The sequence below is a fragment of the Eumetopias jubatus genome, unplaced genomic scaffold, assembly GCF_037043125.1.
Source record: "Eumetopias jubatus isolate StellerSeaLion01/CBP00866 unplaced genomic scaffold, mEumJub1_p1.0 scaffold_16, whole genome shotgun sequence".
NCBI classification, from domain to species: Eukaryota; Metazoa; Chordata; class Mammalia; order Carnivora; family Otariidae; genus Eumetopias; species Eumetopias jubatus.
Window position 1 is genome coordinate 84,733,808 of NW_028274822.1, and position 25,514 is coordinate 84,759,321.

At 37.7% G+C, this 25,514-nt stretch overlaps 1 protein-coding gene across 6 annotated transcripts in view; it reads left to right on the top strand.

The window, feature by feature from the left end:
* ATXN2 (ataxin 2) overlaps positions 1 to 25,514 on the top strand; it is a 111,209-nt gene that overhangs the window by 22,161 nt on the left and 63,534 nt on the right. For all 6 annotated transcript variants that reach the window (XM_028116532.2, XM_088019309.1, XM_028116528.2 and 3 more), the window contains exons 2-5: positions 10,493 to 10,526; positions 11,828 to 11,887; positions 12,375 to 12,446; positions 13,015 to 13,165. In XM_028116532.2, the coding sequence (XP_027972333.2) occupies positions 10,493 to 10,526; positions 11,828 to 11,887; positions 12,375 to 12,446; positions 13,015 to 13,165 (317 nt within the window). The remainder of the gene's footprint in view (positions 1 to 10,492; positions 10,527 to 11,827; positions 11,888 to 12,374; positions 12,447 to 13,014; positions 13,166 to 25,514) is intronic.

The window sequence follows — 25,514 nt, forward strand, 5'->3', positions numbered from 1 at the left end:
GTTGAGATCTAAATAACAAGCAGGTGGCCATGTGAATACCTGAGAAGAGCATTATTACAGCTTACTGGAAAGGGGTTGGAGGTATGTAGAATTCTTTCTTACTGTGCCAAAGAGTATTAGTTACATCCAGACAACAGTTTCTGGTTCTAGAAATCTGGGGCAGTGTGAAATGCTTTGATTGCATAAGTGTTACTCAGGCCTGTTGAAATAGTTGTAGAAACTAGCAAATTACATGTATAGATACAGTGTTGAAAGATGGTAATGGGGCGCCTGGGTGACTCAGTTAGTTAAGTGACTGCCTTTGGCTCAGGTCATGATCCCGGAGTCCTGGGATCGAGCCCCCCATCGGGCTCCTGGCTCAGCAGGGAGCCTGCTTCTCCCTCTGACCCTCTCCCCTCTCCTGCTGTTTCTCTCTCTCTCTCTCTCAAATAAATAAATAAAATCTTAATAAAGGTGGTAATGAATGAGCAGAATGGTGAAAAGTGAAGAAATAAAAAGTTCTATGATTATATTGTGGATGGCAATACCAGTAGAAATTGCATATTTCTCCCCAGAATTTTGAAATGATAAGGGAAGGAATTTTATTCTTAGCTAGATTTTTAAATGTGTTTCAGTTATCAGGTGTTCTTGGGGGGTGCCTGGCTGGCTCAGTCAGAACATGCAACTCTTGATCTCAGGGTCATGAGTTTGAGCCCCACACTGGGCATGGAGCCTACTTAAAAAAAAAAGCTCTTGGGTCTTTTCTGTGTTTTTACTTATTCAAGTCATGAAGGAAATAGATAAAATATACATATGAAAATATACATTCTAAACTTTCTGTCCTAGATACAACCTCTGAAGTGTAAGCTGCCTGAAGGCAAGGCTGTATTCATCTTGCTGATTTAATAAATATTTGTTAAATATAAAGTTATTGAGTGCTGCTTCTGTGCCAGACTTTATTTTACACTTTTAATGAAGTTTGACATAAAATAAGCCCCACTTTGGGGGCGCCTGGATGGCTCAGGTGGCTAAGCGTCTGCCTTCAGCTCAGGTCTTGATCCCAGGGTCCTGGGATTGAGCCCCGCGTCGGGCTCCCTGCTCAACGGGGAGCCTCCTTCTCCCTCTCCCTCTGCCTGCCGCTCTGCCTACTTGTGCTCTCTCTCTGCCGCTCTGTCAAATAAACAAAATCTTTTAAAAAAAAAATAAAGCCCCACTTTGTAAGTGTACAATATAACTTTTTTTTTTTTAAAGATTTTATTTATTTGACACAGAGAGACATAGCGAGAGAGGGAACTCAAGCAGGGGGAGCGGGAGAGGGAGAAGCAGGCTTCCCGCGGAGCAGGGAGCCCGACGTGGGGCTCAGTTCCAGGATCCTGGGATCATGACCTGAGCCGAAGGCAGACGCTTAACAACTGAGCCACCCAGGCGCCCCTGTACAGTATAACTTTTGTCCAAATGAGAGTGTGTGTGCTTGCACATGTATGTATGTATATGTACATTTTGAGTATTATTTGATCCTCAATGACCCTGTGACTTTTTTTTAAAGATTTGAGAGTGAGTGGTGGGATGGTCAGAGGAAAAGAGAATTTTTTTTTTTTTAAGAATTTTATTTATTTATTGGACAGAGCAAGCATAAGCAGGGGCAGCAGGAGAGGATGAACCAGGCTCCCCACCGAGCATGGAACCTGATGCAGGGCTCGATCTCCCCACCCTGAGATCATGACCTGACCTGATACCAAGAGTCAGATGCTCAACAAACTGAGCCACCCAGGCACCCCCAACCCTGTGACTTTTCTTAACATTTTACAGATAAGAAAATTGGGGACCAGAGTGGTTAAATAATCATTCTGGGGTTACTGTAAGTGGCTGGCCTAGGATTTGAAACTGAGCTGTCTGAAAGGCAATAGAGTAGACCTTTGGGTTTTGGTATGGTATGCCCTGTTTTTTAAACACTGCACTCTGGAGTCCTAGTGCTTTTGGTTTCCTGGGTTAGGAAGAGATCCTGAGATCTCTTCTATAACTTGTCTGTAGTCCCTTCATATTTCTGGGGGTTTTTGTTTTTGGGGTTTTTTTTTGCTATTGTTTTATTGATGTATTTCGCAACAAAAAATTTTTGATTTTTTTTTTCTTCAATAAGTAAACTCTAGGCCCAGTGTGGGGCTTGAACTCAGACCCTGAGATCAAGAGTTGCGTGCTCTACTGACTGAGCCAGCCAGGAGCCCCAAATTTCTGATTTTGACCAAGTTCCATTTATATTTCATCCATTGTTTGTGCTTTTAGAGTCCTATCTAAGAATCCATTGCCAAGGGCGCCTGGGTGGCTCAAGTGGTTAAGTGACTGCCTTCCGCTCAGGTCATAATCCCAGGGTCCTGGGATCGAGCCCTGTTGTGAGCCCCGTGTCATGCTTCCTGCTCAGCAGGGGAGTCTGCTTCTTCCCCTCCCTCAGCTTATGCGTGTGCTCTCTCTGTCTCTGTCTTTCAAATAAAATCTTTAAAAAAAAAAACCCAAACGGGCACCTGGGTGGCTCAGTTGGTTAAGGGGCTGCCTTCTGCTCAGGTCATGATCCCAGGGTCCTGGGATCGAGCCCCACATCGGGCTCCCTGCTCAGCGGGGATCCTGCTACTCCCTCTCCTGCTCCCCCGGCTTGTGCTCTCTCGCTGTGTCTCGATTTGTCAAATAAATAAAATCTTTAAAAAAATAAAAAATTAAAGGGGTGCCTGGGTGGCTCAGTTGGTTGGGCGACTGCCTTCGGCTCAGGTCATGATCCTGGAGTCCCGGGTTCGAGTCTGGTATTGGCCTCCCTGCTCAGCGAGGAGCCTGCTTCTCCCTCTAACCCTCCCCCCTCTCGTATACTCTCTCTCTCTCATTCTCGCTCAAATAAATAAATCTTTAAAAATAAATAAATTAAAAATTAAAAAAAACCAAACAAACAAAAACAAAGAATCCATTGCCAGTCCAAGGTCTTGAAGATTTACCCCTATTTTTTTTCTCCTAAGAGTTTTTATAGTTTTTTTGCCTTTACATTTAGGTATTTGATCCATTTGGAATTTTTATATATGGTATAAGGTAGAGGTCCAACTACATTCTTTTGCATATGGATATCTCGTTGTGCCAGCGCTGTTTGTTGAAAAGACTATTATTTCCCCAATAAGTTGTCTTGGCTCTTCTTAAAAATCATTGGACCATAACTATAAGAATTTATTTCTGGACTGTGAATGCTATTTCATTGCTTTTTTTTCTGTCCTTATGTTGGCAGTATACTATCTTGGTTACTGTAGGTTCCCATAGTATTTTAAAGCAATTCCTGACATGTCATTTCTTCTGTAAATATTTCAATATATATCTAAGAGAATGGAAGTTTTAAAAACATCACATGTAGTGACACCTGGCTGGCTTAGTAGAGCGTGTGACTCTTGATCTCAGGGTCATGAGTTCAAGCCCCACATTGGGGGTAGAGATTACCAAAAACAAAAAATGAAAGCATTATCACATGTAAAAAATTAAAATTCTCAAGTAATATTTAATGTCTAGTCAATTCAAATTTTCCCAATTGTGTGTGTCTCTTAAATAATCAGCTTTACTACTGAAGTATAACTTACATACAGTAAAATTTACCAATTTTAAGTGTGCAGTATAATGAATTTTTTTTAAAGGTTTTATTCATTTGAGAGGGAGGCGTAGAGAGCGCAAGCAGGGAGAGGGGCAGAGGGAGAAGCAGACTCCCCACTGAGCTGGGAGTCCCACATGGGGCTCAGTCCCAGGCCCTGGGATCATGACCTGAGTCGAAGGCAGACACTTAACCATCTTGAGCCACCCAGGTGCCCCAATATAATGAATTTTTAACATCAGATTAATTTTGTTACAAAATTCAACCTTTTTTAGGTATATGTGTTAGGGGTTTCTTTTTTCTTTGGATTTGCCTTTAGTTTGGGGAGTGGCAGGTTTTTTGAGGTATAGTTTACATGCAGTAAACTCATCCTGTTCAGTGTAAAGTTCTTTGAGTTTTAACAAATGTGTATAGTCACGCAATCACTATCACAAGATACCACCCTATAAAGTTCCCTCTGTACTTTTATAATAAATATCCTTTCTTCCTTAGCCCATGGCGGTCATTCATTGATCTGATTCTCTATCTATAGATTTGCCTTTCTAGAATGTCATATAAATGGGATCATTTGTGTCTAGCTTCTTTAGCACAGTGCTTTTGAAATTCATCCATGTTGTGTGTAGCATGTATCAGTAATTTGTAACTTTATTACTGAGTAGTATTCCTCTGTTAAGGATGTACTACTACAATATGTTTATTCATTCATCAGGTAATAGACATTTGAACTGTTTTCAGTATTTGGCTATGTGAATAAATCAGCTCTGAACATTCACATTCATTGGTCTTGAATAATTACCTGGGAGTGGGATTGCTAGGTTGTATTAGTATGTTTAACTTTATTTTTTAAAGTGTTTTTATTTTTGAGAGAGAGTGAAACGAACCGGGGTGTGGGGGGAGGGGGTGTGGGGGGAGGGACGGAGAGAGAAGCAGACTCCCCGGTGAGCAGGGAGCCAGTGGAGTCCTGGACTCCATCCCAGGACTCTTGGATCATGACCTGGGCCGAAGGCAGATGCTTCACCGACTGAGCCACCCGGGCACCCTAGTATGTTTATAAGAAAATGCCAAACTCTTATCCAGGAAGAGGAATCTAGATTTCCTTTTCCCACCAGTGGTGTGTGAGGGTTTTAGTTGCTTGGCATCCTTCCTAGTGATTAGTATTATCAGGCTTTAATTTTACCGACTAAGTCTTATCTGGTTAAATGACTGTGTGGCTATTTATCTTCTTAATAAGTTGTAGGAGTTCTTTGTATATTCTGGGTATAAGTCTATAATCAGACATACATTCTCAAATATTTCGTTGTCTGTGGGTTGACTTAATTTTTCTTAACAGTCTTTCAAAGGCCAGAATACTTAAAACTTCGATGAAGTCTAATTTGTCAGTTTTTTGCTTTTATGGTTTGCATTTTTTTGTCTTATCTGAAATCTTCGTCTAACCAAAGATTATAAAGATTTTCTCCCCTATTTTCTTCTAAAAGTTTCATTTAACCCTTTTGTGATTAGGTCATTGATCCATTTTGAGTTAGCTTTGCTAAGCTCTTATTTCTAGTAACTTTTTGCAGATTCTCTTAGGATTTTCTGCATAAATGATCATGCTGTCTTTATTATTAAAGACAGTTTTCCTTTTTTTCTGTCCAATCATGGTGCCTTTTATTTCTTTTTCTTGCCTTGGTATGGCCCAAGCTAGAACCTCCAGTTCAAGTGTCTCATCATTTTTTTATAATTCTAATCAAGATTCTCATGAGATTCACAAGGTGGTATGTCAGGTCTATTTTATAATCTACCATTTATCCCTTCATTATTTTATGCTAGGTGCTTTTGATTCAACAATCAATACAAAGTTCCTGACTTTGTGAAATTTACTTGTATTGTCATCAGATGTACATTAGTAAAATACCTTGATTTCTCAAAATTTGGATCAACCTCAATTCCATTGTAAACCTTAAAAATAAGAACAAGAGCACTTTGATGACGTTTTTCAATTATGTGTACATTAAACATATGAAAAAAGTAATAAGCTATCAAGAAATTTGTTTTAGAATAATGGTTCATGTAAAACAGCAGTAGACCTTATGTTTTAAATTGCAGTTGTTGACATCGCAGCCATTTTGTTTTCAGCGCAGAGGTCAACAGCTTTTCTTGAAATGACCCAGAGAGTTAGTATTTTAGGTGTGTTATGGGCCATATAACTTCTCCGTTGCATATTCTTCTTGGCTTGTCCCTTCTCTCCTCCTTCCTTTCCTGCCTTCCTCCCTCCATTCCTACCTGAAAACACACTTAGCTCAGAATCTCAACAAAAACAGGTTATGGGCTGTATTTTGCTGACCATTGATTAACGTAATGATTACTTTGAAATCTTTCTCCATCTTCTTTCTTTTTGACTGGGCTCATTAATTCATTAGATATTTATTAAGTGTATGTCATATGTCAGCTACGGTTCCTCTGTGCTGATTTTGGTGGATGGTACAAAGATGTATAAGATACTGTTTGCCAGTCTTGGTTTAGGTTTTATTTCATCCAGGAGCTTTTGGCCAAGGACATGATTGGATGTTGAAATCCAGGAGTTTCTTTGGCCACACCATGTGCCTTTGGGGCTACCTCCATTTCTGGTACCTCTTCTAATTTTCACAAAAGCACTGCCTGCTTATCACACTGTTTTCTGTAGTGTGAGGCTTTGACTCCCTGGAGGAAGCATCATTTTCTGATTTGCACAAAAGCACTGTTTGGTCAGGTGATGGCCCTGAGTAGTGTGGGCATATGATAGGTCACCAGTAACTATAATACAAATCTGGTTTTGTCAAATTCCAGTCTGGAGAGTTGAAGAGAGCACTGTGTATTTGATTGGGATGGTGTAATCCAAGGAAGGCTTCTTGAAAAGGTGGCATTTGAATTTCAAGGCTTTGAGGATAATTTTTTTTTATTTTAAGAAATTAAAGACATTTTGGACAATAAAGTAGAAGTTAAATCATAGTTCTTAGGTTTTTTTGTTTGTTTTAAGATTTTATTTATTTGAGAGAGCAGTGAACGAGAGAGAAAGCACAAATGGGGGGGAGGGGCAGAGGGAGAGGGAGAAGCAGACTCCCTGCCAAGCAGGGAGCCCAACGCACAGCTCGATCCCAGGCCCCTTGGGATCATGACCTGAACCTGAAGTCAGACACTTAACCGACTGAGCCACCCAGTTGTCCCCAGATCCCTGCTTTCAGTTATTTTGGATATATATTCTGATGTGGTAATTGCTGGATCATACGGTAATTCTGTTTAAATTTTTGAGGAACTGCTCTACTATCTTCCACAGTAGCCATACCATTTTACATTCCCACAGGTAGTGCACAAGGATTCCAGTTTTTCCAATTGGAAAAAAAGTTTCCAGTTTTTTGCCAACCCTTGTGATCTTTTTTGTCCTTTTGATAGTAGCTATAGTAGTGGGGATGAAGTGGTAGTAGCTCATTGTAGTTTTGATTTGCATTTTTACTGATTAGTGATGTTGAACATCTTTTCACGTGTTTATTGGCTAATTGTATGACTTCCTTGGAGGAATGCTGTTTAAGTCTTTGGCCCATTTTTGAATTGGGTTGTATGTTCTTTTTTATCGAGCTATAGTTATTTATGTATTCTGGAATGAACCCCTTATCACATACATGAAATGCATATATCTTCTCTCATTCTGAAAAGTGTTGTCTTTTCACTCTGATAACTCTGATAATCCTTTGCACAAAAGTTTTTAATTTTGATATTCTTTTTACTGTTTTTTTTTTAATGTTGTTTGTGCACTTTGGTGTCACAGTTAAGAAATCGTTGCCAAATTCAAAGTCATGAAGACTTTTCCCCTATGTTTTTTTCTAAGAGTTTCATAGTTTTATCTCTTAACTTTGCACCTTTGACCCATTTTGAGTTAGTTTTTGTGTATGTTATAAGGTGTAAGGGTTCAGCACATATGTAAGGGTTTGTTTCCGGGCTCTCTCTTCCATTTTATTTTATGTCTGTCCTTACGTCAGTACCACACTATTTTGATCACTATAGCTTTGTAATAAGTTTTGAAATTGAGAGGCGACACTTTGCTTTTCATTTATGTGTCTTTAAATTTATAATTTTCCCTCCCTCTGCTATGTTTTTTTTCTTCTCCTGCCACTTATTTGTTGAAGAAGCTGTCATTTGTTATGTCAAATTTACCACATTCTGGGTTTAACTGATTCATAACCTCAGGGTATCAATTAATAGATTCTCCCACACCATGTTTCCTGTAAACTAGTAGGTCTTAAATCCGGGCTCCAATTGCATCATATCAGAAGGTACTTTTTATTTTTAACTTAAGGAAATTGTAAAAAGCAGGCAGAATGATATATTGAACCCCTACACACCTGTCACCTAGTTTCAACGGTTAGCAGCTCATGCCATGCCAGTCTTCATTACAACCCCACCTATTTCCTCCCTCCTGTATTATTTTGGAGCAATATAAACAATTATTTAAAAAATTTCTTTATATTAATTTGGCATTTTGAATCACACCTTAACTTCATATTCAGTAACAATTGAAAGCATAGAATCCTGGATATGGTTGTTCTGTTAAATCTGATCCATCTAATAAGTATATTTAGGACTAGAGTATGATCTTGGCTTTTTTTTTTAAGATTTTATTTATTTATTAGAGAGGGAGAGAGAGAGTGCACAAGCAGGGGGAGCGGGAGAGGGAGAACCATGCTTAGCAGGGAGCCCCATGCGGGCTCGATTCCAGGACCCGGGGATCATGACCTGAGCCACCCAGGTGACCCTGATCTTGGCTTCTTTGAAATTCAGTTTTTGTTACATAGGAAACATTAAGATGCTTTGTTCCAAAACACTAAAGAAAAAAAATTAAAAGTAAAGCATAATCTAAGTAGATCCCCAAAGGAAAAAAAAAAAGAATGAATTTGAACTTGTAGCATAAGCTTCAGGAAATGCTATTATGATATGCTAACATTCCCCCTTGGTTATTCAGCTTCCTGGTTTGGTCAGTGGAAATCTGTTGTTTCTACACTCTGTACCATTTTATACTGCTGTCTTTTATTATTTTCTTTGTTGAATGATTTGTTCTAAGTAAAATGGATTGTCAAAACAGTTGTTCTTTATTAGTCAAAGATGTAATTGTATAATCAATAAAAACATACTGTGACTTCTATAGAGGGTCTGTAAATTCTTTTAAATAGCTTTGTGGGAATGCCACATGAATTTAAAGGTACTTAATTGGTGGCATTTGTTTAAGTCTTAACTCTGGCATCTCAGCAACCACTAAGGTAAGATAATCTTAAGCAGGATTTTTAGCCGTTTGGTAGCCTTTGATTACAGACTACAAATAATTAGAAAAACCCAGTAAATTCAAATGATGCTTGAAAAAAATGTAAAAATTTGGTCAGGTTTAATTGTGAAGTTAGTTTATTCCTTGTGATGCAATTTTAGGGAGGCAGAATATAACCTAGAAATGAAAAGCCTAGACTTTGGATCACCTGGTTAAAATATGAGCTCTACTGCTCATTAGCCAGATGATTTTGGTCAAGATATTTAACTAAGGTTCAGTTTCTTCACCTGTAAAGTTAGGGGTGAGAGATTTGACATAGTGCTTACTGTAGTATCTGGTTTGTAGTATTATAAATGGGATTATTAGTCCTATTCTGTGAACTTCAGTAATTTCTCTGTGCTATGTGTGAGGCAAAGAGTTACGGAATCAGAATGTTAGAAATGGAAGGACTTTCAGAGGTGCTTTGGTCTAAGATGTTATTTTCTAGATGAGAGAGGCTGACTGAGCTGGAGAGCAAACCAGCCCTGTCCTTGGAGTTCTCGGGTCAGTGCTGTTTTACTGGGAATTGGCACCATTCATACTCTTAAGACTTTTTAGACCTGAATTGTGCTTCTGTTTGGATTTGTGACTTGAGTATTTTGATTATTTCATTAAAATGAGATTCCAGGTGTGCCTGGGTGGCTCAGTCAGTGAAGCATCGACTCTTGATTTCGGCTCAAGTCATGACCTCAGGGTCACGATCACGAGATTGAACCCTGAGTCCGGCTCCATGCTGAGTGTGGGCCCCACTTAGGACTCCCCCTCTCTCTCTCTCTGCCCCTCCCCTGCTCACACTTTCTCTGTCTCTCTAAAAAAAAAGAGATTCCAGTCCTGTTATTCCAGAGTAATTAATGTTTATGAGGAATATAGCATTTTATGTTACTAATGTTTTTATCGTTTCATAAGGAGCCTAATCTTTTCCAGTGGAATAAGCCTTCGGTTGTATTATGCTGTATAACTAAATTCACTTGAGTTCACCTTACTGGAAATAACTTGACAGCTGACTTTGGTGTACTGCATTGATCCGAGGTAGGGGATTGGCAGGGAAAGGTACTTGTTATATAGATCCTGACAGAGGTACTTAGAAGTGAAAGTGCTTTGAATGCTTTTAACTTATTTTCAAATGTTTTTCTGCAGTTGTAAACATAGTGCCTATTTTTAGAGGCAAGGGAAAAACATGGGAGGTGACTTTGATGCCAGTCTCAATAATTTGTCAGTTAAATTAGGAGTAGAATTTATATTTTATTCCTAAGTAGCTTTCTGTAACAGAGGGTTTGGGAGTAAAGATGATCATGTTTAGAATTGGTTATTTTTTCCCAGTAGGCTATTTTTATTGTTACTTCACTTACTTTATTTTGATCATGTTCACATTCTTTCCTCCTTCTTCCCTCCCGTGATACATACCTGTTTTGGGTCTCTGAGCCAGCAAAGCACAGAGGGAACCATTCTTAGGTAGCCTTTATACTTAATATTAGATGAGCCTTCCCCACAGATTACCTATGCTTTATTTGAATGGAATTATAAGATACTTTAAATTTGAAAATATTTTTCTTAGCTTGTTTAGCCTGTTGAACTTAATAAACGTTTCATTTTTTCAGAGGTCGAAACAGCAAAGGACTGCCTCAATCCACGGTGAGTAATTTAATGTCACTTGTTTGGAAGAATTGGTAACTAAAATATTATTTCTGAACCGTAGACCAAAGCCAAGGTGAAAAGAAATCCCTTTTCTTGGGTTTTATATCTCCTATAACTTTTATACCTCAGTACTGTTTGGTATAAAATTATTAGCTATATGTGTTATTTTTTGAGATGATTCTACATATAAAATGTCAAATAATCTGTAAATAGTATTTTTCATGCAAAGTAATAAGTCATTTGTTGTTTTATAAACGGCTAAAAGCAAATCTAAATGAATAACACCCAAAAAAGATAAGTATAACACCAGGACTAGAATTTGCAAAGTTCTTTGGGGTTTTGATTTTGAATTAATGCCCTCTTTTAAGTCGTTCCATTTTTCTCCCTTGAAAAAGGCCTTCTGGTTTTAAATTTTAGAACTTTATCAAGAAAATTAAACGGCATGAAGGGCAGTTTCTTGTGATGGAAAAAATAAATGTGAAACTGTCATTGATCTTTCAGACTTTGCCATTACTGGACAGATATTCTTATTTTGAATCAGAAGGACACATGCTTATGTAGTATGTAGTAAGGAGTGGTGTGGTTGAGACCTAAGAGCACTATCATTGATTCATATATGCTAAGAGAAGATAGATAGTCAAGGGTTTTTGACAAAGGTGCACGCTCCTCCACCCCATTTATTTATTTATGTATACTTAACTCTATTTAGTGTACAGGTCTTTTGAGTTTTTAATTTTTTTTATTAACATATAATGTATTATTTGTTTCAGGGGTACAGGTCTGTGATTCATCAGTCTTACACAATTCACAGCACTCACCATAGTATATATCCTCCCCAGTGTCCATCACCCAGCCACCCCATTCCTCCCACGCCCCTCAGGTCTTTGAGTTTTGATGCATACAGTTGTAACCACCACCACAGTCAAGATAACGGGACAGTTCTCTCACCTTGAAACAAATCACTTATGCTGCTTTGTAGTGATCCCTCCTCCCTCTGCTCCCCAACCTTTGATCTGTCCTCTGTTTCTGTGGTTTTGTCATTCCTCATATATGGAAGTTCACTTGCTTTTTTGTATCACATGTAGTCAAAACATTGTTAGATGGTATGACTGTTTTCACTGTTGAAAACTTAAGCTTCTGTTCTCTAAAGAAACAAGATCATAGTAAATCAAGTCTTTCTTTAATGCATGTGTAAGGTATTATAAACATAGCATTTTGTAACAAAATAAATGTTAACTTTCATATATAGACAAGGATAAATACTGATTGCTAATAATGTTTTTTTCTTAATATTCCAGATTTCTTTTGATGGAATTTATGCAAATATGAGGATGGTTCATATACTTACGTCAGTTGTTGTAAGTTACCAGATTATTGGGGAGAAACTGCCTTGGGAGTGCAGTAAAGTAATTTCATGATGTTAAAATGTAGATGAATGATTCTCAAAGTTAGGTCACATTTAATCAGGATTATTTAGAAAAAATAGAACTCCATCCAAACTATTGTGACTCACTATAAAAAAGCATTCTTGTTAACCCTGCTGTGTGTAAAATAACAGTAGTAGTTGATTGTTTTTAGTGCATTATTTTGTCACCTATTAAATCCAGAATCAGAAATATTTAACTTCAGTATTTAAATTCATACTGCAAACTCTGAGCAGGGCCTCCTGAGGAGTTTTGAAAATTCAGTGTATTAATGTTTTAGAATTTTTTTATTGTTCTGTCAGTGACTACCTAATATGCTGAATGAAGCATGGTGAGCTATATAAAAAGTAAAATGTAAACAATTACCCCTCCTGACTGGGTAGCACACTGTTTCTTTGATAAATTAATTGTATGTTTTTAGGGATCCAAATGTGAAGTACAAGTGAAAAACGGAGGTATATATGAAGGAGTTTTTAAAACATACAGTCCTAAGGTAATTTTTACTCTTTTCCTTTTTGTTACATCTAAAACCCCATGAATCATCAACTACTGTATGTTTGTATGGCTTCCTGACACTGTCTATTAGTTTCTGATTTAGCAATTTATAGTTGTGAGGTGGGCATGCTTGTCACATTTTCATGTTCTTTAAAGCACTTTTTAAAACCACTTTGATTTTGCTCTTCAGTTTCAAATACTGATTATTTTATAGACTGGTTTGTATAATTAAACTTGCTCTGTGTGCTTATTAAAATATCTTGACCTTTTCAAGCATTGGGGGCTAGAAGAGGGATTGAGTGGTTCATTATTTTCTTCTTTATCACCATTAATATACTTAAAACAGACTATAGTAGCAAGGATCAACTTTTAGATAAGAGGATTTTTGAATGATGGAATAGATAATAGGTCATATTTCCAAGAAAAAGGTGTGATTATAAGGTGCTTTTGACCTAGATTATTTTTGTCAAAGACCTGTAAGAAATAGTACCTTGATGTGCTAAAGAATCCCTGTCATATTTTATTTTATAAATATTTTGAATATTTACTCATGCTTCTCATTTTAGTGTGATTTGGTACTTGATGCTGCACATGAGAAAACTATGGAATCCAGTTCGGGGCCAAAACGTGAAGAAATAATGGAGAGTATTTTGTTCAAGTGTTCAGACTTTGTTGTGGTACAGTTTAAAGATATGGACTCCAGTTATGCAAGAAGAGGTGAATTTTTATTTCCTAAATACGCTTCATGGTTTATAAGATTTATTTAAACAAAGACTCTATACATCAATTATACAGACCTTTTTTTTTTTAAGAAATTGTTTTTTTTTGTTTTTTTTGTTTTTTTTAGAATAACCTGATTAAGACAGATGGGAATTTTAATGCATTTTTGTTAGAAAATATTTAAAACTTCAGAGGAAGAGTCCTTGGTACTTTTAGTAGGATAAATAATGAGAGTTTGTGTTCTACTAAAAAAGTTTGTAAAGAGGGCCTCCTGGGTGGCTCAGTCATTAAGCGTCTGCCTTCTGCTCAGGTCATGATCCCAGGGTGCTGGGATCGAGCCCCGCGTCGGGCTTTCTGCTCAGCGGGAAGCCTGCTTCTCCCTCTCCCACTCCCCCTGCTTGTGTTCCCTCTCTCGCTGTGTCTCTGTCAAATAAATAAAATCTTTAAAAAAAAAAAGTTTGTAGAGAATTTTCTACAGTTCATGGTCAAGAATGCTACAGGTTATACTCAACTGCAATTTCTTGTCCTATTTGGCTTACAGTCCTTTATAAATTTTTAGTTTTTTTTTTTTTAGATTTTATTTACTTATTTGACAGAGAGGGACACAGCGAGAGAAGGAACACAAGCAGCGGGAGTGGGAGAGGGAGAAGCTAAGCAGACTTTCCGCTGAGCGGGGAGCCCAATGGGGGCTCGATCCTAGGACCCTGGGATCATGACCCGAGCCAAAGGCAGACGCTTAACAACTAGAGCCACCCAGGCGCCCCTAAATTTTTAGTTTTAAAATGGTTATAAATAATGCTTATCTAGTTTTATTATGCTTATAGTTCTATAAATATTTTAGTTTTGTGACCTGGAAATAAAGTACAGGTCTAAGGGAGAAAGGCAGAAAGCTGTGGATGGAAAAACGATCTTCTAATGGAGATGAAAAAGGTAAAGAAGTAGAACATGCATATTTTCTTAAAAAATTCAGAGTATGGGACTATGTTTTGAAAATATAAAAGGGGTGTTGTAGTTACATTAAAATTTAGTCTGTTTCAAGTGTCCACTGAGGAGGGAAATACGGGAATTGCTGTTACTTGTTCAGAGAGCGTATTCTGCAGTGTTGAGTGTTCATAACATGTTGAAAGGCTCTTCTGGGCAATTTTGAACTTGGTTCTAAAATTCTTAAAATTGATTTTTCTGGTCAAATTCTGTAGTTCATTCTCTTGCGAATTTTGACTCACCACAATTCTTGATTTTCATTATTCAGTCTATACCAATAGCTGTTTTTGTTGCTGTGTTCATTTTTCAACACTCTTATTTAGAAATACAAGCCACCAGAAAGTTAAAGCCTTTCTCTTGGACCCTTAACAAGGTTCTTACCTATAGTTAGCTTGTTTTTTTCAGAAGCTAGCAGTGCTAGGTACCTTTAACCGCTTTGCCGTGCTGAAGAAAGCACTGTGTTCTGTTTTTGTACCTTCTCAAATGTCTGTGTCTCTGATTCACAACTCTTTGTCTAAGAGTCCTTCAATGGCCCATACAAGGAAACAAGTCTTTTTTTAGTTGCTGCCTTAGGAGTTGGTCTTGTTTATGCCTAGGACCACAAAATTTTATTTATGCTTATACTGTTGAAGTATTTTACTGATTTAAGTTTAAAAATTAATTTTGGATAATAAGCTGAAAGGGAAAATACAATTTCAGTTGAATTTAGTACATAACACTCTAGAAAAAGTATCGGACGCAACAACAAAATGTTCCTTACTCTGTTGGGTACCAGGCCGTTTAGCTAACAGCCATTCACAGTACACTTTGTTTTTTGTTTTTAAAGTGAATTGGCATTTCCCAAATTTGGAAAGATAAATATTACTTGGAAATATCTATGGTATCCCATTCTTTGATCCTCTTCAAAATAATGTCTTTAAATTTTTTATTTTAATATGTCTTTATTTCTCAGGTAATTTGTGTTCGTTGTAGAAAGCCAAGAACATACAGGTCAGAGCGACAGCTTTGACAGTGTTCAGTACACTCATAATGGGCTGGATGTATTTTGCTATATACATAAAAATACAGTTTTCTTGGTGAGGATATCCCATAGTGGAGTAATTTTGGGTATTTTATTTTTTATTTATTTATTTTAAAGATTTTATTTTATTTATTCATGAGAGACAGAGAGAGAAGCAGAGGGAGAAGCAGACTCCCGAGGAGCAGGGAGCCCAATGCGGGACTTGATCCCAGGACTCTGGGATCATGACCTGAGCCGAAGGCAGACGCTTAACGACTGAGCCACCCAGGTGCCCGGGTATTTTATTTTAAAGACTGTAGGGGTTTAGTGAATTATACAATTGTGTCCAGTGCATAGTATCCTGAAAATAGTATTAAATCATGTGTTTAGGATTTCAGGTCTCTTAAGCCAGGTTTTTAATACTATCCTGGCAGAAGTTGCCCTCTGTAAGTATTATTTTGGAGATAATGTTAGTATAGGGGAAACATTTTTAGAGTAATTAATTGGCATGGTTCATTAATTACAAAAATTAAGACACAGTCCAGTAATTTGGTAAAGTGAGGACACAAACCCAGCACCCCCTAACCCCCAAATCATGTTCTTTTTTTTTTTTTTTTTAAAGGTTTTATTTATTTGACAAAGCGAGACAGCAAGAGAGTGAACACAAGCAGGGGGAGTGGGAGAGGGAGAAGCAGGCTCCCTGCTGAGCAGGGAACCCGATGCAGGACTCAGTCCCAGGACCCTGGGATCATGACCTGAGCCACCCAGGCACCCCCCCACCCAAATCATGTTCTTAAACATTGTACTATTGTGACATAAATTATGTGGTCTAATTTGTTGTTTAGCTATGTCAGAATAAATCTGCATTTACTTTAAAGGGTTTCCCTACAAATAAAGCCAAAAGGAAACAAAATTCCTATATAATATAAATACACAAATTATTATATTATTCAAGATTCTTTTCTTTTTTAAATCTGGCTTTATTTTTGGGGAAACTTTTAAAAGGCTACTATGGCTTTTAACTTCTTAATGCTGACTTTTATTGATTTTAATAAGTTTTTCATTTTAATATGTTTTTAAAGTCATTCATATGTGTATGCAAGTGAATAAGAGGCCTAGAAATAATTGATTTCTTTTTATGATATCGTGAATAAGTTTCATTTGATCTCTTGGATGCTGTGTATGTTACCAGATTGATTTACGGGCAAAATGAAAAATAACTACATTTTGTAAGCTGTGGGTTCTTTTTGCACACCCATAATTAGACCATCAGATTATCACTGGAAAATTAGTATGTGTTTTATCCTTTATCTGAATTCCATTGCAGACAGACCTGGGATGCTCTCATTTTCATCCTGCTTCCTTTTGCCACCTATTCTTTAGGGCATAAAGCTGCTTTTCTCTCTGCATCTTTCTACCTTGGAGTTGAGGTATTATCTCTACTCACTTTTTACCTGGTTTCCTTTTTCTTTCCAGTGTTTCTTCGTCTGCTTTTCTCCTTTACTCTCTCTCCTTTTTCTGTTGTTCCTTTATTCTTATTTTGCTCTTTGATTAAATACCCCAACTCAACTACATTTTAGTTCTGTGGCTCCTTCCTTTCCTTTCCTTTCTTTCTTTTTTTTCCTTTAAAGATTTTATTTATTTATTTGACAGAGAGAGGGAGAGAGCACAGGCAGGGGGAGCAGCAGGCAGAGGGAGAGAGAGAAGCAGACTCCCCGCTGAGCAGAGATCCTGATGCGGGACTCGATCCCAGGACCCCGGGATCACGACCTCAGCCATAGGCAGACGCTAAACCAACTGAACCACCCACGCGCCCCCTGTGTCTGCTTTCTTATTTCATTCTCCTGCTCCTGACTTAGGCTTCTTTCTACCATTTCATTTCCGTGGCAATGTCCTCAGTCTAGAGAACAGGGGTCAGCAAACTTAAGGCCTGTGGGCCAGATCCACTCATTGGTAAATAAAGTTTTATTGTAACACAGTATGCCTGTTTATTTATGTATTGTCTCTGGCCACTTTGATGCTACAGCGATAGAATTGAGTAGTTGTTAATAGAGACTATATGGCTTGCAAAGCCAAACAATATTTTCTGGTTGTTTATAGAAAAACATTGCCAACGCTCGTCCTAGATCTTTTTTCCTACTGTGTTTGGGTTGTTGGAGCTGATCAGAAATACATACTGTACTGTCTTTGGTGAAATAACATAGAACATACTTTGTCTCTAACTCGTTCTTTGACTCTTAATACTGTGTAATTTCATCTATTCCTTATATGTGACCATTGAAATTGGATTTAGTTTGAAGAGTCACTTTTCTTTCCAGCTATTTGTCACAATAACTGAAAAATGACAAATGAGAAAATTAATTATTGGGAATGGTCTCCCATCATCAACTATCTGCTCCCTCCCTTACCTACAGCTTTATCTTCCCCTTGCCATCATTACTCTCTTTCCTTTGGTTTTAGTAGATGGGATGTTTCACTTCCGGTTGAATCCCAACTTCTCCCATCATGCCCTTGACTCTGTTTATTTTACCATTCCTGGGTTCTTTGTTTTTTTTCTTTTCAAAGATTTTATCCATTTATTTGAGAGAGAGAGAGCAAGAACACGAGCTGGGTGAGAGGCAGAAGGAGAAGCAGGCTCCCCTCTGAGCAGGGAGCCTGACGTGGGGCTCGATCCTGGCATTCCGGGTTCATGACCCGAGCCAAAGGCAGATGCCCATTTGACTGAGCCATCCAGGCGTCCGCATTCCTGGATTCTTGCTCTTTTATGACACCTCTGTTTCCAGACTCTTCAACCTCCTCATCTCCAGTTACTCCTTCCCTTTAGCCAGAAAAGCTATTCAAGTCCCTCCCCTCCTGAAAAGGATTCCTTTTTATCCTGAACTCTTACTTACTATCCTGTCTTCCTTTCTTATCCAAACATCTTTTTTTTTAAAGATTTTATTTATTTATTTGAGAGGGGGATGGGGCAGACGGAGAAGCAAACTTCCCACTGAGCGGGGAATCTGACGTGGGACTCGATCCCAGAACCCCAAGATCACGACCCGAGCCGAAGGCAGACCCTTAACTGACTGCGCCTCCCAGGCGCCCCATTATCCAAACATCTTAACTCTTATTTTCTATTGACTCCTCTTTGCAACATAATCTGACTTTTATGTTCACTACTGGGGAACTACCTGGAAGTAACTTCTCATTGCTAGGTCCTTTGTAGTCTTTTTCAGACTTAGTGTGGCTTTTGACACTGTTGGTTTCATCCTCCCTCAGAAGCTGTTCTTCTGTTTTTCATGTGTTTTATTCATCATTCCTTCCCTGCCCAGTCTTGGGGTTCATTTCTGTCAAAGTGCTCTTAAATGTGTGTGTGTTCCCATTGCTTGTTTCTTTGCCCACTGATCTTCCTGCCTCTCAGTCGTTTTATACTCTCCTAATTTCAGCAACCACATATAAACCCACTCCCAGCATCTTTTGTATTGCCTTTATACCATGTTGTATCATATAATTAGATGTTTCTGTCTCCCCTATTAAACTTTGAGCTCCTTGTGCATGGATACTGTTTTTTTTTTTTTTTTTTTTTTTTTAATCCTTGGAGCCTAATGTAGTGTTTTCCCACATTGGACAGGCACAGTGTAAATGTCTTTTGAATGAATGAAATTAGGACCTTCACATATTTTTTAAAAACTATTTTATGCAAAGAGTGAGAAACTAGAAGGTAAGTCTTATGTATACAGCCAGCCAACAAATACTTACTGAGCCCTGGAATGTGTTCATTGCTGTGCTTGTTGCTATAGACAGTACAGAGAAATTCAAGACTTAATCTATTTTGGGTCCCTTTTGAGAACTTAGTGAAACTGTATACCCTGACCCTAGGAAAAACATGCACACAGACTTTTACATTTAATTCTGTAGTGTTCACAGTTCCCTAGGGAGTTCATGTACTCCATGTTAAGAAGTTCTGCTCCAGGCATTTTCACAGTTGGAAATACCAAGGCACGTGAAGGAATTCCAGAAAAATGGAATGTTAAAATTGGTGGCATTGAATTCCAAATAGAGTTCAGAGACATGAAGAATTGTTGTAGTAGTTGGAGGAATTTGGGGTGTGAATGTGTGATTAGAGGGTAGAGAAATAAAGTCATATAGATTATTTTATTCTGGTGTGATACTGTTGTGTTCTCATGTGGTTGTCCTGTAGCTCTGATAGGGCACAGTCCTGTGAATAACAGAGAATGATCTCTTCTTCTTCTTTTTTTTTTTTAAAGGTTTTATTTATTTATTTGAAAGAGAGGGCACGAGCGGGAGCAAGGGCAGAGGGAGAGGCAGACTCCTTGATGAGCAGAGAGCCCAACTAGGGGCCAATCCTAGGATCCCAAGCTCACAACCCAAGCTGAAGGCAGATGCTTAGCTGACTGAGCCAGCCAGGTACCCCGAGAGTGATCACTTCTGAAGGGCATGACATTAGGAAGGCCATATCTATCATATCTAAGGAAGAGACAAATCTCTGCAGGCTATGACTTGGAAAACCTTGAATTCTGAGGAGTCTAAATTCTTCTAAATTCATTCATGGGTGGTCTTGTAGTAGGGTGATCAGGCCACAAGCCTTGCAGCTGAAGAGGCACATTCTTGGAGCTAAGAGTGCAGGCAGTAGGCTCTGTAGATGGGCAAGCAGTGCTAATGTTGGACAGGCAAGCAGCTATAAAGCTGGACAAGTGCTCATGATCAACAGTCTGCCCTTTGGCAGGAGGGAGGATAGGCCCTGTGGTGAGTAGGCAGATGGGGTGATGGATAAGCAGGTGGTCTTGGCTGGGGGATATCCAGGGAGCAGTGCAGGAAAGCCCTGTAAAGAGATTGACCTGGGCCTGTGGGCTTTGGACTAGTTTTTCTAGTGAGCTAGCTGAGTAATTCTGTGTTCTAATACTCTTCTGTTAAAACCTGAACCATCAGAAAGTTGACTGCCTCAGCTTTACTATGGGCTAGTAAGAGAAGGTGTGTGTCCATGCTGGGGCCAAGTAGTTAAATGGAAACTAACATTTACGGAGGCCAGTATGGAGGTGGCACAGAGGTTATTGAGATTTAAAAAAATAAACAGGTATAGAACAGGTGATGAAACATTAAACAGTGTAGTTGGAGGTATGCAATAGGGAAGTAATGCATGTTTATTAAAATATCTTTGATTTGTTAAAATTTCATTTCTTTATATGTTTTTAGAGCATATAAAAATTCTCTGCTGTATTCTTCATGTGTATGCCAAGGTCAAAACAATAATTTTTCATTTATTAAAAACAAATAAAAAGCAAATGAAAACCTCTAGAATAAAATAGAATTTTACTTAGATAAACAAAATAAAAATAATAAGAGTAAGGTGGTCTGATTTAAGATATATATGAAAACTATTGAACAGCATTAATCAGCTAGATGGTTTAAAAAGAAGACATCTTCACAAAGGAACAAGACTTAGAAGAGCGTAGAAATAAGCATAGTTTACATGAATAGGCTGAAGACTTTATGAAAACACTACTGAAGGAAAAAAAGTAGATTTGACTAAATGGAGAAACGTGCCATTTGAATGGAGATATGTAACACTGTAAAATTGTCCTTTTTCCTCAAAATAATCACTAAAGATAGTATCTGTTTTTGTAGAAAGTGATAAAATGATTCTAAAATTTATAAGATAGTACTTATTAAAAGAAGAATTTTGGAAATTTTTCTACAAGAGTCATGAAGGAGGACTTGCCCTATGAAACATTAAAATGGATCAGAATTAAACCATAGTTGCCATAGTGGTAAAGAATAGAGAATCCAAAACAGATAAAATTCATATGGGTATTTTGTTAATAATATGATAAAGATAACTCTTTAAATCTGTAGTAAAGGTGGATTATTTATTAAATGGTGTTGGTACAACATTTGGGGGGAATTAGATGCCTACTTCATACTCACCACCAAAATAAACCCTAAATGGCTAAAAAGAGAAGTATAAAAAAAAAAAGCTTACATAGAAATTCCAGAGGAAATCTATGAAGGAGTTTATAAGCATGACCACCAAAGCCAAAATTCATAATATAAAAGACTGAAATAGTTGAGTATAAAAAATTAAAGACTTAGATGTGTCCAAAAGTACCATAAATTTTAGAAGACATGGTACAAACTGGGAAAAATCGAATAAAAAAAGTTTTTCAGATGGCCAGTGAACATATGGAAAGGTAGTCCACCTCACTAGTAATCAAAGAAATGTAGTTTCAAAGCAATGGAATATGATTTTTATTTGGTCAGCTTGCTGAATGATAAAAGTGAGCAAGATAAATACTAGCCCATGATAGGGAATCAGAAAACAACTTACACTCTGCTAGTCAGGACAGTTGAAGCAAAAACAAGTAGCATTTTTGAGCTCTTCCGGTAGGTAATTCAGATGAGTCCAGGAAGACTGTTTACTTGGCAGCAGTGTAATAATGCTAGTTTACTCATTTACTGTCTGGTTTTAGTTTTGTTTTTTCTCTTGCTCTGCACAGACTCAATGAAGTCCTATGAATAGCACATATATTAAAAGTAGTAATAGGGGCGCCTAGGTGGCTCAGTTGTTAAGCGTCTGCCTTTGGCTCAGGTCATGATCCCGGAGTCCTGGGATCAAACCCGCATCAGGCTCCCTGCTCAGCGGGAAGCCTGCTTCTCCCTCTCCCACTCCCTCTGCTTGTGTTCCCTCTCTCACTGTGTCTCTCTCTGCCAAATACATACATAAAATCTTAAAAAAAAATAATAAAGCAGGGCAGTGAAGGAATGTGGATAAATTGTCTGCATTTTAATTTCTTTTCCATTTGACTACTTTTTTACCCAGATCAGTGCTGGCAGAGAGTTTTAAGGGAGCATGTGCACTTGAACAGTTGTTCTTCTAATTTAATAAGAAAAGAACAGTCTAATTTGTAAAGTGTTTTACATATTTGCCAACGAAACAGAAAAGTGTTTGTACAGCTGTAAGAATTGGAATTAATTTTATTTACTAGCTTTTTCTTAACCTAGGTCTCAACACTTTGCTATAGAATTAAGAATAAGTTGTAAAAAGAATACTGTATGCTAATGGTATTGGCAGTTCAGTTCCTCAATTCTGTTTTTTGTTTCCTGAACATTTCTGAATTTACTTTTTTCCCCTTAAATTTTCAACAAAATTACTTTCTTTCCATTTTCCCTTCTCTCTAACTTTTGAGATGAAAACAGTTACCTTTTATTAAAAAAATTGCTCTAGTAATGATTAGACCCATTGACCCATTTCATTCTTTCTGGTGGTATAAAGACTCCCCCTAGCCCCTCAAAATGGGTTCTGAACCAGGAGTCTAATGGAAAGGCTGAAAACAGAATGTCACCTCCTGATACCCTACAAAATATCTTTCTGTTGGCATCTTTGTTAGAATTTCTTTTGATCTCTTTTGGAGATAATATAGGAAATAGAAATCTAACATTCTCTGGAATCTGTCACCTTGGTGGGTTTTTTGTTTGTTTGTTTTTTAAGATTTTTATTTATTTGAGAAGAGAGAGAGGAGAGGGAGCACAAGCAGGGGAGAGGGGACGAGGGAGAGGGAGAAGCAAGTTCCCTGCTGATCAGGGAGCCCTACATGGGGCTTGATCCCAGGACCCTGGGATCATGACCTGAGCTGAAGGCACTTAACTAAACCATCCAGGTGCCCCTATCACCTTGTTTAAGTAAATCAAGCCTCAAAGGTGGGTTTCCATTTTTCTCTTGTTCTGTGTTATATTAATCTGGCTTTGCTGTAGGATTTGGTGTGCACTTGATTCTTTGGAGTCTTGACTGTTGATCTTCATTTAGATCTTTTCACAGAAATCTAGTTTGTGGGTTTAAGGTTTTTTGTTTTTTTAAGATTTTATTTATTTGAGAGAGAAAGTGAGTTGAGAAGGACAAGTAGACTCCATGCTGAGCACAGAGCCCAACATGGGACTTTATTCCATGACACTGAAATCATGACCTGAGCTGAAATCAGGAGTTGGATGTTCAACTCACTGAGCCACCCAGGTGCCCCTGTCAGTTTAAGCTTTTACTCCTGATACTTGGTTGATTTTTAAGTCTTATACAGTGGTATATTAAATGGGAAAATTTCTTAAAAAAAATTTTCTGAAAATTATAGCTCAACTTTTAATTTTGCTAGTTTAGATTTTAAGAAAATTACTTCTCAAATGTTATATTACTTCCAGTGTTTTCATGTTATATACTGGGTTAGTAAAAATGAGGAAATAGTTTATCTTAAAAATATTTTGCCTGAAGTTTAGAGAATCCAGTATGTACATTTTTCAGAGTTTATTAGTAAGGAAAATAAGAACTGCTTTTTCATATTTAAGTTGGGTATATTTTCCTCTGAGGGATTTTAATATTATTTCATCATAGTACTGTAAAATATAATTTTATGTAAGAAGAGTATAAGGTTTCTTCATCATTAATGCATTTTGACACAATTTGATGCTGTCTAAATAGAGCTACTGACTCTAAGGACTTTATTTAAACTTTTGGTCGAATATTGTAGCATGAAAAGCATTTATGGGGCCATTTATTCTGAAAGGCCTATATCCTGTGCACTTTCTAAATGGTGCATTGATTCACATTATCCTGTTTCCTACTTATCCTCTAGGCTTACCTATGGGGCTCCATAAGTGGGATAGAGACACAAATTGAATTGCATGCTGTATTTTTAACAAGAACAGTATTTGGGGTTTGCTTTTCCACATCTGTTGATTCTTTCTAGACTTTGGTCAAAAGGGTACCTAGGTCAGATGGTCAGAAAAGAACAAAAGAAAACGATTTGAGTGTTTGGTTTGATTCTAAGTAAAAAACCATAGAGTCTGTTTTTTATTTATTTATTTTTTAATTTTTATTTTTTTAAAGATTTTATTTATTTATTTGAGAGAGAGAATGAGAGATAGCACGAGAAGGAAGAGGGTCAGAGGGAGAAGCAGACTCCCTGCTGAGCAGGGAGCCCGATGCAGGACTCGATCCCGGGACTCCAGGATCATGACCTGAGCCGAAGGCAGTCACTTAACCAACTGAGCCACCCAGGCGCCCTTTAGAGTCTGTTTTTTAATATTTAATTTATTTTTAACACAGCAGGTAATGTGTGGACTGAAACTGAAGACTCCCCACATGATATACTGTCCTTTTCCTTGGAGCAACATCTTGCTCAGGAAAGTTTTTTCAGATGGCTTACCGTGTTTCAAAAAGCCCATTATTGCTGCTTTCCCTCCACTGTATTTGCACTTTTGAAGCTGATGTCCTTTAGATCCTTGCCTACGGCAGCAGTTCTGACAGCCTCCATCTCAGTTTTCCTGCTAAGGTTCTGTCATTTCTTCCTTGAGTGGTAATAAATTTACTTTGAGTTCTAGGACTCAGAAGTTTTTATGGAAATCACAGTTAAAAAGTAAGCACTCTTCTAGGCTGTATTATTTTGTTGTCAGAGAAGAGGGAATAATAACCTTTTTTTTTTTTTTATAGTTGCATATAGCTATCAAGGAGAAAAGATTCCCCCCACCCCCAACCCGGTCTTTTTTTTTTTTTTCCCTCTTCTTAAAGGCTGCATTTTGAAATTGTATAGGCTTCATAAAAAGTATGTTGCTGTACTTCTAAATGATTGACATCCCTTTTGAGTCTTTCCAAGGTAGTTCTTAAGCAATGTAGTCTTTATTTCCAAATGACTAAATGATGTCAGATCCTAGAAGTTACTTACATCCACAGTAAAATCTTATTAAATACAGTTTTCTCTTAAAGGGATTTAGGAATTTGAGGCATCATAGCCTTGCAGTTTTTACGATTTTGCCATTTGGTGGTCATGTCCAAAGAGATACAGCCTTAAGTTATCAGTATGATTCAGTTTCTGAGATTGATAAGCACTGTGTCTAAGAAATTCCATATTTTATTAATAGCTTTAAACAAGGCAATGTGCAAAGACATTACTTAGCTTTATTTCAGGTTAATATAAAGCAGATGATTTGGTTTATATGTCACTGGTTTGATAAAATATCAGTCAAATATGCATTTATAGATTTGAATGCAGAGCAATATGCCTGACAGAAGAAGCAGTCACCAGTATTATGACCATTGTTACTTGAAAGTTGTCAAGATGAGTGCCAATTCAGCTAAGGTTAGACAAAAAAGAATTTGTATTTCCAACTTTAAACTTTCTTCCTTTCTTTTTTTTTTAAAAGATTTTATTTATTTATTTGACAGAGATAGCAAGAGAAGGAACACACAAGCAGGGGGAGAGGGAGAGGGAGAAGCAGGCTTCCTGCTGAGCAGGGAGCCCAATGTGGGGCTCGATCCCAGGACCCTGGGACCATGACCTGAGCCGAAGGCAGACGCTTAACGACTGAGCCACCCAGGCGCCC